The 18,449-nt window shown below is 37.2% G+C and overlaps 1 protein-coding gene across 1 annotated transcript in view; it reads left to right on the plus strand.

Annotated features, from left to right (window-relative positions):
- CPS1 (carbamoyl-phosphate synthase 1) overlaps positions 1–18,449 on the plus strand; it is a 176,711-nt gene that overhangs the window by 84,432 nt on the left and 73,830 nt on the right. The window contains exon 22 of the mRNA XM_034432365.3: positions 14,982–15,123. Coding sequence (XP_034288256.2) covers positions 14,982–15,123 — 142 coding nt within the window. The remainder of the gene's footprint in view (positions 1–14,981; positions 15,124–18,449) is intronic.

The raw sequence follows: 18,449 nt of genomic DNA on the forward strand, positions 1-18,449 counted from the left end.
GCTCTAATTAAAAGGAAGGGATACCTTTGGGAATTTTTATTAACTTATTAATTAACTTTAATATTCTGATTACATAAATATATTTAAGGATTAGGGCATCGGTTAATTACTTCATTCAGCAATGGTACCTACCAAGATGAGCTTTCCATTGAATCATGTTGAGGGTTCAATTTAACACTTTTCTCCCAAACTCCAATGTTTTCAATCATGGGAGCCAAACAGAACCAAGCAATTCTGGTTCAAGAGACTATAGGACTACTTTGGGAAATAGAAGGATTTTTAAAATGAAACCTTTATTTCTGTATACAATTCCACATATTGAAAAAACCCTTCAGTATGAAGTTTGCAAAGGTACAAAAATTGGAATGAAAACCCCAGATTCAGACTTTGCAAGATGAAAACAGTAGAATGAAAGGAAGATCAAAGGATCATCAATAAATAATTGCTTTTCCAATTGGGTGTCACACTGCTTTGAAAAAAAATCAATTCTATATCTGCAAATAAGAGAATAATGTATGATTCATCAGAAGGTCCTTGCTGATATTCTTGCCTCTTTATAAAGGAGTCCCATCCGATGGAAATAACTTTAGTTTTAGTTTCAGAGAAAAAATAGCTGCTATGATTGCTATGAGTGTGCTTCTGCAGTTTTACATATTTGGAAAATAACAGGGTCTAAGTAAAGGTAGGAGCATGTTTATTTATCTTAAGGAGAAAATCTACTTGTTTTGTCAATGATAACTTGATGGCATAGAATCAATTGATGTATATTTGTCACTTCATTTTTCTCATTTACAACATCAAACGGGAGAAATCAGGTCAAATGATTCAATTATATCCAAATGATATGATAATATAATTATTTGGGGATGATATCTCAATCTTGTAAAAGTCCTAGGCTCATGCACACAACTGTCAGAAATACATTAACAAAAGGTTTTCCATGTTTGCCAATAAGAATATAGTCTTCAATCATATTGCCATCTGGAGCTTTATTTGCTGAGCTATTCCTGAACATCTAGGCACTTTCTTTTAAATCTGAACCTTAAAAAAGGAACAAAGAAAAATAAACCCATGCTTTTATTCATTACTGAGATTATTTGCTAGCTGAAATTGGATAATGTTAATGATAATTGAGATAATTTATTTTCAATAGGGGATGATAATCCAGTGTCTATTCCCATGATTGTGAACCTATGCATGTGTACCAGAGGTAGCACGGAGAGCCCTCTCTGCTGGCACATGCACCGTTGCCCCAGGTCAGATCTCCTTGGTGTTTCTTTCATGAGTTTATGTTTCCCTGCAAATGACGAAACAGAAGCTCATGAAAGAAAAAGATCTTGCTGCGCTGCCAGGTGATGCCCCACCTCCCGTCGGCCAGCTGGTCTTCGGGTGTCTGCTGCGCATGTGTGCATGCATGTCCATGCATGTGCACATTTGCTCTCTCACGCACATCTTTCAGTTTGGGCATGCACGCATGTGCAGTTTGGGCACTCGGTGTCTAAAAGGTTTGCCATCACTGGTCTATTCTATGAGCTAAAATTGGTTCCAAATTATTCAGTCATGAGCTGCAATCTAAAATTTAAATATTGTACAAGAGTTATATTACAATGTACGCAAGTTAAGAATATAGATACTGATTCAATCATATCTGATTAAGATGTGTGATCCTAAGAATGGTGTTTGCTTCCCTTCTTGATAAATATTTGAGACATGCTATGATTCGTATTCATCCTTAACTACCTATGAAATCATGTCACTCTATTGGCAGGTTACAAACCAAAACATTTTCCCACAGAGTTGAGAAATACAAAGCTTTCAGGATAATAAAGGATAGCCTTGGGATAACCAGATTTGCATTTTAATAACCACTGAAATCTTTGCAATAGGAGTTAGTTGCAGAAGTTTAGCATGTTATATGAAAGAACTATTTCATGAAATAGCAGCCTTGTGTCTTCTTTTGTCCTTCCATGTACACATATTGTACAGATAAATGTACAGATTACTTGCCAACAAAGTCTATTCTGTGCATTCAAGGGGGGAAGGGGAGGATTGGGCCAATACCCATTCACTATGGAAAAAAGTGAGAAACTACTTCCGTTTTGAAATGATAGCATTACAGCAGTCTCTGAGTGGTTTACAATGTCAGCAATCTGAGTCCTCTTTTTTTTTTATTATTTATATGCCGCCCTTCTCCGGAGACTCAGGGCGGCTTACAATGCATTAAGCAATAGCCTTCATACTTTTGTATATTTATACGAAGTCAGCTTATTGCCCCCACAAACTGGGTCCTCATTTCACCTACCTTAGAAAGGATGGAAGGCTGAGTCAACCTTGAGCCTTGGAGAGATTCGAACCAGCAGTAAATTGCAGGCAGCTGTGTTAATAACAGGGTGCGTAGACCACTGTACTATCAAGGCTCTTATTTTATTAACCTTGGAAGGATGGAAGGCTGAGTTAACCTTGGACTCATAAGGATTCTAGGTACTTTTTTCTAATTTTTGATCCCATCTGATATGTGGTGTTAGCTAATGATTTCAAGTTTGTTTTTTTAAAAAAATAAGTATCTTTTGGTAAATATCAGTACTATGTTAAATTATGTCCCAAAACTTTGGAATCTTACTATTTTTTGAGGAGTCATGGCTGTATAAGATTTGGATTGTTGGTAAAATAATAATTCTGAAAAATGGGGAAAATAATAATATTTTTGATATTAAATATTGTATTCAAGGGATATACAACTTATTCATTTTTGAAAAGCCAATTTTATCTACTTGTCAATAAATCACTTAATATACACTGCTCAAAAAAATAAAGGGAACACAAGCAAAAGACATCCAAGATCTGAATGAATGAAATAGCCTTATTAAATACTTTGTTCGTTACATACAGTAGTTTTGTGTTCCCTTTAGTTGTTTGAGCAGTGTATAAACTACTGTATGTAAAGAATAAAGTATTTAATAAGACTATTTCATTCATTCAGATCTCAGATGTCTACTGCTTGTGTTCCCTTTATTTTTTTGAGCAGTATATTTTTCTGTGGCATAGATTAAGTGATATTTTGTAACATTTGATAATCATTACTTCCCCCCGCCTTAGGTTTAGAAATCTGTTTGACATTTGATTGATAAGTGATATATATTAAGGATTTCCACATGTTTAAAAATTAATAACAATATATATTTTAAAAAAAGTGTTAAAAATACAAATGAATATTTTTATGACCCAAATCTACCCAATTACAGTGATCAATGCTGAAAAAGACAAAGTGAGGATTGTTGTTATTTTACACCTTCCATTACTGTAATGGGCCCTGACATAACCTGACAAGCTGTCTTTTAAATAAGATTCCTCTTGAGGAAAGTAGTTATACCTTGTCTCCTTGACACAAGGAGACAAACAATATTTGCCCCAATTTCATTATTGTAATTGCTTATTCTAAAGTGTGTGAAACATCAGAACTGATTGAGTAAATCCACATGAACCTCTGAGGAGCAAATTTGGCAGGAAGAAGAAAGGCAAGAGAATGCCTTTTTTACTTTTGTCTAACAGTTATTCAAGTTAAAAAAATTGAAACTTGAAAGAAAACACTGAGAATCGCAGATCAGCTGCTGTGATATTATAATTTCTCTTTCTCTCTCTGACTTGGAGATAGGTGCATAAGGAGATGCGCAGAGAAAGCAACAGAAAGGAAATATTATTTGTGGGGTCATGTTTCCAGGAATATAAATTCAGTTCCTAGTATATTTATTTATATTTGTTTATAATTTCAAGGTATAATATTACCCCCGTTCAAATTGACTCTGGATGATGTATAATTAAAAGCAGTATAATATCTAACAAAATAAACTTAAAATAAAGGACATTAGATTGCATTACATATCAGTCAAAATATACATAAAATGAGCATGCCTATCCCAGAATTTGGGGGCAAGGAAACCATGGATGGATGGATGGATGGATGGATGGACATGTATATGCAGAGGTTACATTTTCTGCAAATAATTCCACATTGGCTGGTTTTTTCTTTTCTGCTCTCCCATGCTTTTGCAGTCAAAGGAAGGAGAAAAGTTCCATTTCTGAAATACTGAGATATACAAGAATAGATTACTTCACTGACTTCCAAGGTCATACCTGGGTGTGGAAACCTTTCGTGTTCTTGTCATTCCAAGTATTTTGCCTGTTTTATCTATCATTGTTCAAGATACAGAGGAAGGGACCAATCACTGCTGCAGCTGCCCCTCCTAGTAAATCACCTCCTAGTAAATTCCTGGGTCTGATTACATTAGAGTTGAATAATATGTAGCTCAAGGTTGAGCTACATATTAGCTATGTTAGACTTTAAACATATCTAGCTCAAGATTGAACTGTTGAATTTTTGGTGTTATCTGAGTGCGATTGCTTTTCTTTAGAGTTTAGACATTACATCCCAGGGAGAATGGAATTTGTTGGTTATTCCTATATAGTAGCTTACTCTTTCAGTCTTGTTGGGTGTGTGTCTGTGTGTCTGTGGCTTCCTCCTTAATTGTTTCTTGATCAAGGTAGAATTTCTTCCCTGAATGTTTATCTGGTGGTGTTTCCTCTCTGTAAGATTTTTTTAATTAAAAGTTTTAAGTACAGTAGTAAAAGATAATGCAAGTGAAAAAGAAAAGTAGGAAGTATAAAAGATGAAAAAAGCAAGGAAAAGTAAGTTTAGAAAGAGAATTGAAAATCTAAACAATTCCCACTCCTATATCCAACAAATATAAACAACCTCACAATCTATTTACCTCCTGTTAATTAATTGGTATAAAGCTCTTCATCCCATAACTTAATTCTCAACTATAGGTGAGTCTAATATGCAACATCTTTTCCAATGCAAGTGTCAGCAAAAAGTCCAAGCAGGGACCTAAAATAATGACATTAGTTAACAAATATAAAACTCATCATTCCATATCTCAATTCTTAACTGTAAGCAAATCCAATACACAACATATCCCAAAAGTGCTTCTCAAAAGGCAACTTTTTTAGTATTTTCATTGAAAATGTTTTGCTTCTCATCCAAGAAACTTCTTCAATTCTGAAGAAATGTTTTCAAGAAAAAACTAAGAAATCCCAATTGCCTTTTGAGAAGTGTCTTTGGGACAACCATGACCTGGAGATTGAGAATCTCCATAGACAATATGCAACATCTTTTGCAATCCAGATATCAGCAAGTTCAAAAAGAACCACTCAACATAACAGCAGCCAGTTTGGTCTAGTGATTATGGCACCAGTTTAGAAAATACAACACTGTGAGCTCCAGACCTTGGAGGTTTTCTAGTCCAACCCCCTGCTCAAGCAAGAGACCCTAACCATGTCCAACAAATGGCTGCCCAATCTTTTCTTAAAATTCTCTGTGATGGAGTAGGAAGACAAGCCTTCAGAAAATCTTATAAATATACATCTTAATTTTCTTATATTAAGGATTGAATGCATTTCCAGTCTTGTCATTTTGAAGGTGTCAAACTTCTTTAAAGTAATTAATATGCAATTTGCAACAATGGTTAGTAAAGGAAATGCAAACTTAATGTCCTTTAAATATTTTACTGCAGCTAGATCAGAATGGCAAATTCTCTCATCTCCCCGTTCCCCCACCCTCTAGTGAACACTGCTTTGGAGCAGCTGTATGCAACACAATGTGGGCAATCTTACTTGTTGATCAGCTTCTTCTTCTTAGCCACAATCATCAGCTCCACTCTTTGTGGAACCATCTTTAGTCTGCCATCTTCCTGAGAAAGCCTGCTTGATAAAATTTATTTATTTATTTTATTTGTCAAGCATATATAAAATAACAGATAATACATGAAATGGATACGAATAAAAAGGGACATTAGGACCATTAATTAGTTACTTAATTAGTGACCGTTTTCCCTGCAGAATTCTAGTTTGTAGTTTCCTTGCAGGATGCAACTTTTTTTTTTTAAAACTTTTTAAAAAAAAAAACAAAGGCTTTTTTAAGTATGGTTATACTAAGCACTTGGTTATACACCTGGGTCATATGTTCCGAGTTTGACCATTGGTCTGTTTTCTGCAGCGCCTTGTCCTCCTCCCTTATTAATAATAACTTTGTGAAGCCCTTCAGTGTGGGGTGCTCAGTTGCATATTACAGCATGGTTTGGTATTACGCAGGCACCAGTGGATCAGATGAAAATCAGTCAAGCGGAAGAGAAGAGTGTACTGCAGAGTTCTGGCTCCCTTCAGTAATTGCAATGCAGCAAGCATTCCTTGAGTCAGTTAATAGATTTCCTCAGTTCCTCTGTGCTAGGTGAAAATTTCCTCATTAAGGAGAATTTATTCCATTTCCGTTTATCATTTATTATTGAAGACGAAATGTGAGTGGATGGAGTTTCAGAGATGATAGGGTAGAATTTTAAACAAAACAAAACAACGCCTTGCAGCAATAAAGACCTGTCCTCGAAGATGAAAAGAGAAGGGGGCTGTGAGTGTAAAGGGAATAGTCTGCATTGTTTATAAAGAGGAAAACATAGGAGGCTTCTTTTTGTTAGAGACCAAGCAGCAGCATCTAACCACTAAACGATTATTGCAGTGGGTAAAATACTTGATTGTCTCACTTAAGGACACCTGTTTTTAGCCCTAAAGTTCAAATCGCCCTGTTAGGTAAGCAAATATAGAAAACAAAATGGTGCCAAACATATTGATCACTGCCTCTTAGCATGATAAAGGGTTAATTCAGTTACAAGGTGGAAAAAGTGAATTTAGCCTTATTAAGACAGTGACAGGGTGAATATACCTGCATGTTTATAAAGATGTAGTGAGCATATGCCATGTAAAGTGTGCATGCTCATGTTATGCCAATGGAATTCCAGTTTTGGTTAAGTTGATCTGTCTGTATCAACTTGGGAAATGCTTACCTTTTCCAAGCAATTAATTTCCAGTTAAGTCTGTGGTATCTTCAACAATGAAAAAGGTCATGTGATCAGAAAACCCTCTGCCTGAGACTTTCGAGAGCATTTCGGCTGCTTCTCAAATGTCTGTTTCACTCTAATTTGGACTCTGGCATTGCATTAAAACAAAAGAAATACATTTAAAAGGTATCAACTGCAGCAATGAGCTTTTCACACACTTTTTTCCATTCTTTGGCACTTCTCAGGATAATCAGGGTTCATACGGTATCAGATCTGGTGGTAGATAATGTAAACTAAGGCTTGTGAGATCTACTTTTTAATTAAAATTAAGGGATTCACCAACTGAAATCTGGTGCAAAAGGGATATATACTTAAAACTACAGTTACACTTTTGAGGTCATGGATTTGCTTTGTGTATCAGAACTAAGTAGAAGTTATAATCCCCAGTAAGCAAACTTTCAAAATAATTGGGAGCAGTGGGGTTATAACTTTGTTGCTCCTACTATTAAACAATGAAGCACCAAAATTATTTGTGTTTAAAATGTTAATTTCTGATCTTTATGTGATTGTATCACACCATAGTCAGTGGTGAAATGCTACCGGTTCACATCTGTTCGAGTGAACCGGAAATCCTGCTTTCTAGCGAATCTAAATCGCGTGGCACAACTGTTCCCCCCCTCGCTGTTCTACTTACCTTGTTAAGCCTCCTTTTTCTGTGCAAAGTGTGCATTTGGCCCACACTATGCATGCATGTACACAGTGTGCGTTTGGTGTGTACTGCACATGTGTGCTCAGTGTGCTTTTGGCACGCACTGCACATGCAATCTTTCTTACCACAGTTGTTAAATTAGCAACATGGTTGGTAAGTGAATCTAGCTTCCCCATTGACTTTACTTGTCAGATGGTTGCAAAAGATAATCACATGACCCTGGGACACTAGAACCGTCATAAATATGAATCAGTTGCCAAGCATCTGAATTTTAATCACACGACCACATGGAGGCTGCCACAGTTGTAAATGTGAAAAATGGTCATGCATCACTTTTTTCAGTGCCGTTGTAACTTCAAACAGTCACTAAATGTATGGTTGTAAGTAGAGGATTACCTGTATTTGGGTTGTAATAATGGACACAAGTAAGGAAGACCTGATTAGTGTTGGGCTATCACAATATGCATTCCATTACAGGTATATGTCTATGGAGATTCTCAGTCATCCAGGTCATGGTTGTCCCAAAGGTGCTTTTTTTTTCCCTTCAAAAGGCAGCTGGACTTTGCTTTTCCTTGAAGATGTTTTGCTTCTCATCCAAGTCAGAACTGAAGAAGCTTCTTGATTGAGAAGCAAAACATCCAAGGAAAACAAAGTCCAGTTGCCTTTTGAAAACACAAGCAGCTTTGGACCATTCATTACAAGTAGTATATACAGGTAGTGTATAGTGAATGAAAATTCTCTTGCATTGAGAGTGCTTTATTCTTGAGAATCTATTTGAGTCAGCAAAAAGACAGGAGTACAAGCCCAAGTGTCCTGAGACCATACTTATACCAAAGTTAAGCGATGCATCATAATGAACTTTGAACTTACCTTAACAGCTAGTGACCAGTTGATACATTGGGTTGATTTTTTTTTTAAATTCATTTGCAAATTGTCATTCTATCTTACATATAATATAAAGCCATCCAGAGTCGTCTTGTAGCAGAGATGGAAGGCATAAAAATATAATAAATACTACTACTACTAATGATGATGATGTAAGTTTCTAAATTATACTTTAATGATCAATATTTGGAGAACTGAACTTCAAACAGATTTGGAACTAAGTTCCAATCAGTATATGTATCAATTGTTTTCATTGAGGCACATTCTTATTAAAATACAGAAAGTAACAGAGAGGGGAGATAATTCTAAGCATGTTACTCTACATTTTCTTTATCTGAATTAAGTGATACTTTCTTAGAAGTAAGGGTGAGATTGCACATCTTCCAACTTTACTACTACTACTACTTTTATTAGTGCAAAAGTTGATTTGTCCTATACCACTTCCTTCACACCAAAGAAAAGAGAGTAGGCTGGTTTCTGTTATTTCTCTCCTTTTCCTCCAGGGTCATCTTACAATGCCTGCATGATTTTATTTTCATGCTTCTACTCCTGCTTATGCAACTTACAAATCATTTTACATGTTACTAAACATCTACAATTTTATAAAGGAAGTCATTTTTCTTTATTGTATGTGTAGGAATATCTTACCATAGGCTTTCACAAGTTTTTCAAGCTCCTTACCATAGATCTAAAGGAGAAAGAAAATGTAAGTGGTGAAGCCTATTTACTTGAAAGTTAAATTTCTCAGCAAAGACCTTCTTAACAAGAAGTACAAGTAGCAAAAGAGCTCAAAATCTATGCGAGCCTTTCACTCTCTTTTTTTTTTGTTAAAATGTAGCTCCAAAACAAAGCAAAGCAAAGCAAAGCAAAACACGAGATAAACAGAAAACAATTCTCAATTTCTGATATTTGAAGACTCTTGTCCAGTTTTTCTTTGATATCTTTCAGGCCAAACAAATTCAGTTTTAATATTTCATGTAACCATTGTTTGCAGCCCATCTCAACTCCCTCCCCATCCTGCTTGCTGTACGCTGGATGTGCTTCTGTGGTTAATATTTTTCTTAAGATGTGGAGCTTAGAAGAATTTCAGAGTAGCTTGTCTAATAAAAAAGAGCAGGAGAATCATTTCCTCTGTTTTGGGAAATGATGCTATAGTGAATGAAACAGTAAGGTCCAATAATAATATGTTTAAGCTCATACTGTAAATGCCAAACAAGAAACATAAACAGAGGCTTGAATAACATAGCATTTAATCTTGATCAAGCTTAAATGGTTAGCTTTTCCAAACACATACAAGATACATGCAGGCAAGAGCTAGAATAGAATAGAATAGAATAGAATAGAATAGAATAGAATAGAATAGAATAGAATAGAATAGAATAGAATAGATTTTTTTATTGGCCAAGTGTGATTGGACACACAAGGAATTTGTCTTGGTGCATATGCTCTCAGTGTACATAAAAGAAAATCTCTTTTCATCAAGAATCATAAGGTACAACACTTAATGATAGCCATAGGGTACAAATAAGCAATCAGGAAACAATATCAATATAAATCGTAAGGATACAAGCAACAAACTTACAGTCATACAGTCATAAGTGGGAGGAGATGGGTGATAGGAACGATGAGAAGATTGATAGTAATGCAGACTTAGTAACTAGTTTGACAGTGTTGAGGGAATTATTTGTTTAGCAGAGTGATGGCATTTGGGAAAAAAACTGTTCTTGTGTCTAGTTGTTCTGGTGTGCAGTGCTCTATAGCGTCGTTTTGAGGGTAGGAGTTGAAACAGTTTATATCCAGGATGTGAGGGGTCTGTAAATATTTTCACAGCCTCTTTTTGACTCGTGCAGTATACAGGTCCTCAGTGGAAGGCAGGTTGGTAGCAATTGTTTTTTCTGCAGTTCTAATTATCCTCTGAAGTCTGTGTCTGTCTTGTTGGGTTGCAGAACCAAACCAGACAGTTATAGAGGTGCAGATGACAGACTCAATAATTCCTCTGTAGAACTGTATCAGCAGCTCCTTGGGCAATTTGAACTTTTTGAGTTGGCGCAGAAAGAACATTCTTTGTTGTGCTTTTTTGATGACATTTTTGATGTTAGCATTTAGATCTTGTGATATGGTAGAACCTAGAAATTTGAAGGTCTCTACTGTTGATACTGTGTTGTCCAGTATTGTAAAAAGTGGTAGAATGGGAGGGTTTCTTCTAGAGTCTACCACCATTTCTACGGTTTTGAATGTGTTCAGTTCCAGATTGTTCTGGTCGCACCATGAGACTAGTTGTTCAACCTTCTGTCTGTATGCGGATTCATCATTGTCTCGAATGAAACCAATCACTGTTGTGTCATCTGCGAACTTCAGTAGTTTTACAGATGGATAGTTAGAGATGCAGTCTTTGGTATACAGAAAGAAGAGAAGTGGGGAGAGCACACAGCCTTGGGGGGCCTTTGTGCTAATTGTACAGGTATCTGATATGATTCTGCTTAGTTTCCTGTTTGTTAGGAAGCTTATGATCCACTTACAAGTGTGTTCAGGTACCTGTAGCTGGTTTATTATTCATATTTTATTCATATTTCTATGCCACTCACTCTCCGAGGACTCTGGGCGGCTTACACCAAAGACAGTATACTAAATAGCATATTGCCCCCAACAATCTGGGTCCTCATTTTACCCACCTTGGAAGGATGGAAGGCTAAGTCAACCTTGAGCCGGTGAGATTTGATCCGCTGATCTGCTGAACTAGCAGTCAGCTGAAGTAGCTGCAGTATTGCATTCTAACCACTGCGCCACCTCAGCTCTTTTAGTTTAGCTTAGTTAGAAGTGTGTCTGGAATGATGGTATTGAATGCTGAACTAAAGTCTACAAAGAGGATCCTTGCGTAGGTCTTTGGAGATTCAAGATGTTGTAGGATGTAGTGCAGAGCCATATTAACAGCATCATCTGTTGATCTATTTGCTCGGTATGCAAATTGCAAGGGGTCTAACAGCGGATCTGTGATGATTTTCAAGTGGGACAGCACTAGCCTTTCAAAGGTTTTCATGACTACAGATGTTAGAGCAACTGGTCTGTAGACATTCAGTTCCTTGATGGTGGGTTTTTTCGGCACTGGGATGATAGTAGAGCATTTGAAGCAAGAAGGAACATGGCACATCTCTAGTGATTTATTGAAGATACGGGTGAAGATGGGGGCCAATTAGTCAGCACAGACTTTTAAGTAAGAAGGAGTTACCTTCTCTGGGCCTGGAGCTTTTCCTGGCTTTTGTCTGTGAAATAGGTCTTGCACTAGGGGTCATGAACCCAATGGGATGGGGTCAGTTGTAGGAGGTTTGGCTGTTGCTGGTGTGTCTGAGATGAGGGTTGTGGAGATAGGTGGCTGTAGTTTCCTTTCAAACCTGCAGTAAAACATGTTCAGGTCATCTGCCAGTTGCTCATTTCCTTCAGCCTGGGAAGGAGGTTTGCCGTAGCAGGTGATATTTTTAATAGTTTTCCACATGTTTGCTGGTTGATTTGTTGAGAACTTTAGCTTTTCAGAATAGCTTCTTTTTGCTGCTCTGATCTCCCTTGTTAATACATTTCTGGCCTGATTGTACAGCATTTTATCACCTTTTCTGTAGGCTTCCTCTTTGGAACGACGTAGCTGCTTAAGTTTAACTGTGAACCAAGGTTTGTTGTTATTGTATATTCGCAAGTTCCTGGTCGGTACACATAGGTCTTCACAGAAGCTGACATATGATTACAGTATCTGTGAGTTCATCCAGGTCTGCAGAGGTATCTTCAAAAATATTCCAATCACTGCAGTCAAAACAAGCCTGTAGCTTTAATTTTGCCTCCTCAATCCAAGTCTTCACTGATTTAATTGTTGGTTTTGTGGTTTTAAGTCTTTGCCTGTAAGCAGGTACAAGGTGAATCGTGCAATAATCACAGTGTCCTACAGCTGTTCATGGTAAAGACCGATAAGCATCTTTTAGTGTTGTGTAGCAATGGTCTAAAGTATTCGTGCCTCTAGTGGGACAGTTGACATGCTGAAAGTATTTTGGTAGCTCTTTCTTTAAGTTTGCCTTGTTTAGATCTCCCAAAATAATGGCCAGTGAATCAGGGTATTTGGCTTCAGCCTCCATAATTTGGTCAGCTAGAGTTCGTAATGCCTTGTTTACACAGGCTTGTAGTGGGACATAAACAGCAATTAGAAAAAATGAGAAAAATTCATGAGGCGAATATTTTGGTTTGCAGTTGATAATTAATGTCTCTAGGTTTTCGTCACAGAATTTATATATTATAGTTATATCCTGAGACCAGCTGTTGTTGATATATAAGCATAATCCTCCTCCCTTCTTTTTACCAGATGTTTCTGCAATTCTGTCTGATCGTTGAATCTGAAATCCTGGGATATGCAGGCTGCTAACTTCAATTGATTCATTTAACCAGGTTTCAGAGAAGCATAGGGCTGCTGAATTGTAAAAATCAGAATTGAATCTGTTTAAAAGGAGTATTTCATCCATTTTATTAGCAAGTTAACGTACGTTGGTTAGGAAAATTGAAGGCAGAGGAGTTTTATTTCTCCTATTCCTTAATCTGTTTAAAATAACAGTATATGTTTGTTCCAGGAAGTTAGTCAATGTGGATATTTGTGTTACAACATCAAAGGCATAATATATGTATGTGTTCCAGGAAACAAATATTTACAGCATGCAGGTATACAAAGACATCATATATCATACATATATATGTTGCAGGAAACAAATAACAAGTTTCTACTAATTCTAGTATTTCAGTATATCTATTTCCTTACAAAACCAAGATGACATGATCTTTTTTAGCAGCTTTGTCTCACTATTTGCTCAATTTCAGATTATCTTCCATTACTTGGATCAGATCACAGGTAGTGCTGCCAAAGAAATTCTCTCATGGTTATGATTTCTTGTGCCCTATGACTCCCCCACTAAACTTTCCTGTCTAGCCGGAGCCCTGGCATTTCTTGGTTGAAGTCCTAAACTGGCTGACCCTACTTAGCTTCTGATCCCAGATACAAGATTTCTTAAAAATTATAGACAGTGTCTTTAAAAACACACCTGCCAGCTCTTTCATCACCCTGAAACTGCTTTTTTACTTTTACAGTTGTTTCATAATGGAACAGCTGTGCATACCTGAAGTTGGTAATTTAAAATGACAATTTAAATCTAGCAATTATTTCAGGCAGAAGGTATAAGAAGGTGGAAACCTTGATTGGTGCACTATTGGTGCACTACTATTAATCTTCTCATCATTCCTATCACCCATCTTCTCCCACTTATGACTGTATGACTTTAACCTTGTTGCTGGTATCCTTACGATTTATATTGACTGTTTCCTAATATGTTTTGATTGCTTATTTGTACCCTATGACTATCATTAAATGTTGTACCTTATGTACCTTATGATTCTTGATGAATGTATCTCTTCTTTTATGTACACTGAGAGCATATGCACCAAGACAAATTCCTTGTGTGTCCAATCACACTTGGCCAATAAAGAATTCTATTCTATTCTATTCTATTCTATTCTATTCTATTCTATTCTATTCTATTCTATTCTATTCTATTCTATTCTATTCTATTCTAATTATTAAAGAAACCAAGCACCATTTCAGAAGTTTTCATGGTCCTATTTCATAATAAACTGATGTAATTAGTATACAATATTAATATGTTGGTGAATGCACAAATTGTTCTTATATTGCAGGTAAAAGTAGCTGGTGGAAATGGAACTTATGAGAAAAGAACAGGATTTTAGCAACTAGGACATGAGAGTGAGGGTGGGTTATATAAAATTGGACACAGATAATGATATTTTAGGGAAAACCTTTACATATTGTTTTGGATTAGGTAAAAAAATATAAAATATTTTAATACTGCAACAGATTTAACCAACTCATATGGAATAAATGAATTAGGAATATTTAAAAGATATTAGGTATGAGATAACTATTGGGTATAACTACCATTTCTGCTTTTATTTTAATAATACAAACTGAATTTTGTAGTGTATAATGTTTTATGATGCCTTTTAAAGCTTTCTCTTGATTAATAAATAATTAAAACGGATAGTAAATAAATCTCCACATTTTTGGAATTGAAGAGTATAATATAACAGTGGAATAATTCCTTCCAGAATTGCTTACTTGTGAGAGATACCCAAAGAAATAGTTTTGACTCTCTTGGCAAGCTACGGGTCAGACTTGACCTCAGAGAAAACTGTTTGTATCCCAGATAATTGGGTTAGCAGCCAATTATTGTTCTGGATCACATACTTTCTCCAAGGAAACAGCAATATTTTAAGCACTCAGCAGCTTAAGAGAATGGGTGGGATTTATTGATAAGAAAAGATTTGAGTTTGGCTCCTGCTCTCCACCATTTTTTCTGCTTTTTACTTTATTCAATGTACATTTCATCCTCCCTTGAGGCTGAAAAATATAGGAGCAGAACATGAAACCTGTATCCATTATGCATTCTTTTTTATATTGATTACAGTGACTCTGTTCCAGAAGAAAGCCTGAGGAGAGCGAAGCAGATCGGCTTCTCAGATAAGCAGATTGGGAAATGTCTAGGACTGAGTGAAGCTCAGAGCAGGGAACTGAGAATTAAGAAGAACATAATACCTTGGGTGAAACAGGTATAAATACATACACATTAGCTGCTGCTGTTATTGCTATTTTGTGTAAACACTGAAGATATAACACAAACTGGAAATAGGTACATTTGATAAACATTGACATTGTTAACTTTTCATCTTACAAGAACCTGGTTGCATAGGCTATACCCATACTGCCAAATTGCCCTGTTATAAGAAGAGCCTTGGTAGTACAGTGGTCTAAAGCACCCTGTTATTAAGACCAGCTGCCTGCAATTACTGCAGGTTCGAATCTCGCCAGGCTCAAGGTTGACTCAGCCTTCCATCCTTTCTAAGGTAGGTAAATTGAGGACCCAGTTGTGGAGGCAATAAGCTGACTTTGTATAAATATACAAAAGGATGAAGGCTATTGCTTAGCATATTGTAAGCCACCCTGAGTCTCCGGAGAAGGGCGGCATATAAATCAAATTAAAAAGAAAAAAATAGGCCATCAAACATTGCTGGAGAGCAGAAATGGAAGATGACATCCTCTACTCATCTCTAGCATATTGAATGCAACTTCTAGCACAGGAGTCCCCAACCTCTCACTACTGGGCCATGGCCTATTTGCAACTGGGGCATGTGAGTGGTGGGCCAGTGCACATGCGCGTAGCTCAACTCATATGAGTGGCAGGCCAGCATGCATGTGCAGCTCAACTTGTGCAAGTCAAACTGTATGCACACGTGTGTGCTTGGCCACCCTCACGTGAGTCAAGCTGCACACGTGTGCCGGGCAGACACTCATGCAGCTCGGTTCCTCTCTCCCCGTCCTCCCCTCCCCCCCAGCCAGGGCACCAAACCGCAAAGGTTGGGGACTGCTGCTCTAGCAATTATTCTCCTGCTTTGCATTTAACAGGATGTTTTCTGGCTTCTGGCAGCTCAAATGCTTCTGTTCAGTTTATCCTCTTCAATGCATCTGCACTGATAGTCTAGTGGACACTGCAGCAGAAAGACCCACTCAGTGATGGCCAACTTTGCAGTTCTCTAATCTTTACTGAAGTTACTATTACCAATTTATTTATTTATTAAACTTAGGCAACTCTAGACGGCATGCAAACATTTAATAAAAATAGCATATAAAACATTAAAACAATAAAATAGAGGCCATATATTTAACATTCAGTCCATGATGAAGAGGAAGGGAGCAAGTGAGCACAGCGAGGTGAGTCATATCTAAAATATTAACAATCTCCACACCTTCATTTGGAGCCCAGGCCAGTTGGCAGACCCATTACTTCAAGTCCTTTTGGAAGGTCAAAAGAGTGGGTGCCTTTTTTACCTTGGGAAGCACATTGTTCCAGAGGTCAGGAGCCACAGCAGAAAAAGTCTTTTTCTGGACCTCACCAGCAGTGGTAAAATATAAAATTTGTTACTACCGGTTCTGTGGGCGTGGCTTGGTGAGGGGTAACGTGACTGGGTGGGCATGGCCAACTTTTTTTTTTACGTTTAAAACCATTTTTTCTACAACCTCTTCGGCCGAGCATTAAAAGCATTTTAAAAGCACTTTAAAAGCATTAAAAAAATGCTTTTAAAAGCCTCTGACGATCCCAGCTTAGTTGCCTGATCGTTAGAGGCTTTTTTTTTTACTTTTAAAAGCATTTTTTTGGCTGAAGAGATTGTAGAAAAAATGCTTTTAAAAATAATTTTAAAAGCCTTTGATGATTGCGTGGCTCAGCTGGGCATGGTGTGTGTGTGTGTGTGTGTGTGTGTGTGTGTGTGTCAGGGATTTTTGCTACCGGTTCTCCGAACCACCACCCATCATCGCTACTGGATTGGGCGATCCAGTCCGAACCGGGAGCATTTCACCCCTGCTCACCAGCCAAAATTCCTTGACTAATGGGGTCCACAAGAGTAGTGTTCTGTAGCAGAATGGTTAGAATATTTGCTTGACAATCAAGAATCAGTAGTTTGAAATTTGCCAGAAATAATACTGTGTTCGGTTGCCTGGTATTTAGACTCTGTTTGCCAGTTGGTCCTTCCCAAGGACCTGCAATAGGCAGATGTTGCTATTTAATAATATTAAAAGTATTCTCATAGAATGTAAGCTGTTCCAGATAAGGCTACCTTTTGCAATTGACTGATTTTGTCCATGCCAATGGTGCTTCAAATGTTTTGAAATTACAACCAAGACAGCCTTTTGGTGCTACCTTTGCTTTCTTTTGCCACACTCATTCTACTTCTACGTGTGGGTCTTTATATTTTCTTCAGTTCCTTGTGTTCTATTCTGCTGTCTCCAGATACTGCCACATCCACTAGGCAGACTTTGTTCTTTCTTATTGACGTTTATTAAGTCTGGGGTGTTATATGGCAAATGCTTGTCTGTTTGAATTCGAAAATCCCAGAGCACTTTAGCTTCTTCATTTTCTGTTGCAGGAGTCCTCAACTTATGACCGATCGCTTAGTGACCGTACAAAATTATAATGGATCCCCCAAAAGCTACTTACAACCCAGTTCTGAACTTATGACAGGATTATGTGTGGCAGAACTTACCTGTTTGAATTCTAAAATCCCAGAGCTCTTTAATGATTTCATTTCCTGTTGTAGTCTACTTTGTGGTCCTACCAATACTTGCTAGGAGGCAAACTGTATTTCTTGAAGATATTCCCAATGCACCGTTGTTGCTACTGTGTTATACCATTATTTGTAGTTTTATAGCAGCTAACAAGGTGGTCCACTTTTCTTCAGCATTTTTTTGCAGAAGTGGCATTTGCTGTCTGTTGCTGTCTTCCCAATTCTGGCTTTATATGCATTTGTTCTTAAGCCTTGATCCTGTGTAGCCAGAATTTACACCTCTGTTTCTTTCTTCAAGTTTCCTGCTTTCTTCAAGTTCCCAAGTCATTGCCAGGTCTTGTTATTTAAATATTAAATATAAACTATTTACTGGATATTTAAAAAAAATAAATTACTACTTAAAATATTAGTTTTTTTAAAATGTCCCAGAAAAATGTAGTGATCAGTTCTTGTAGGAGGGTATTTTTTGTACTATTTTTTGCAGCAGATAGCAAACAGCCTGGTCAGCTTCAGCACATTATCACAGCCTGATTTAGCACCAGCAGCTGATTGGTGGTTGGATTGGCCTCCCGGAATACCGCTAATCAGCTGTTCCAGGCTGCGGGGATCATCGCCGCTGTTGCCACCTCTGCCTATCGTCACCTCCGAACGTCCCATTTTCAGCCTCCGTGTGTTTTTTTGCAAATGTTTACAAAGTATTCAGCCTGAAGACTTCTATTGAACAAGTCCCCTTCCATTCTGCTCTCCCATCTTTCCATACAAGAAAACCACGGTCAATCACTTTTGCTTCTGTAAGATCTATCTATCTATCTATCTAT

Source organism: Pantherophis guttatus, chromosome 1, assembly GCF_059756535.1.
Source record: "Pantherophis guttatus breed Tessera chromosome 1, ASM5975653v1, whole genome shotgun sequence".
In the NCBI taxonomy this organism is placed as follows: domain Eukaryota; kingdom Metazoa; phylum Chordata; class Lepidosauria; order Squamata; family Colubridae; genus Pantherophis; species Pantherophis guttatus.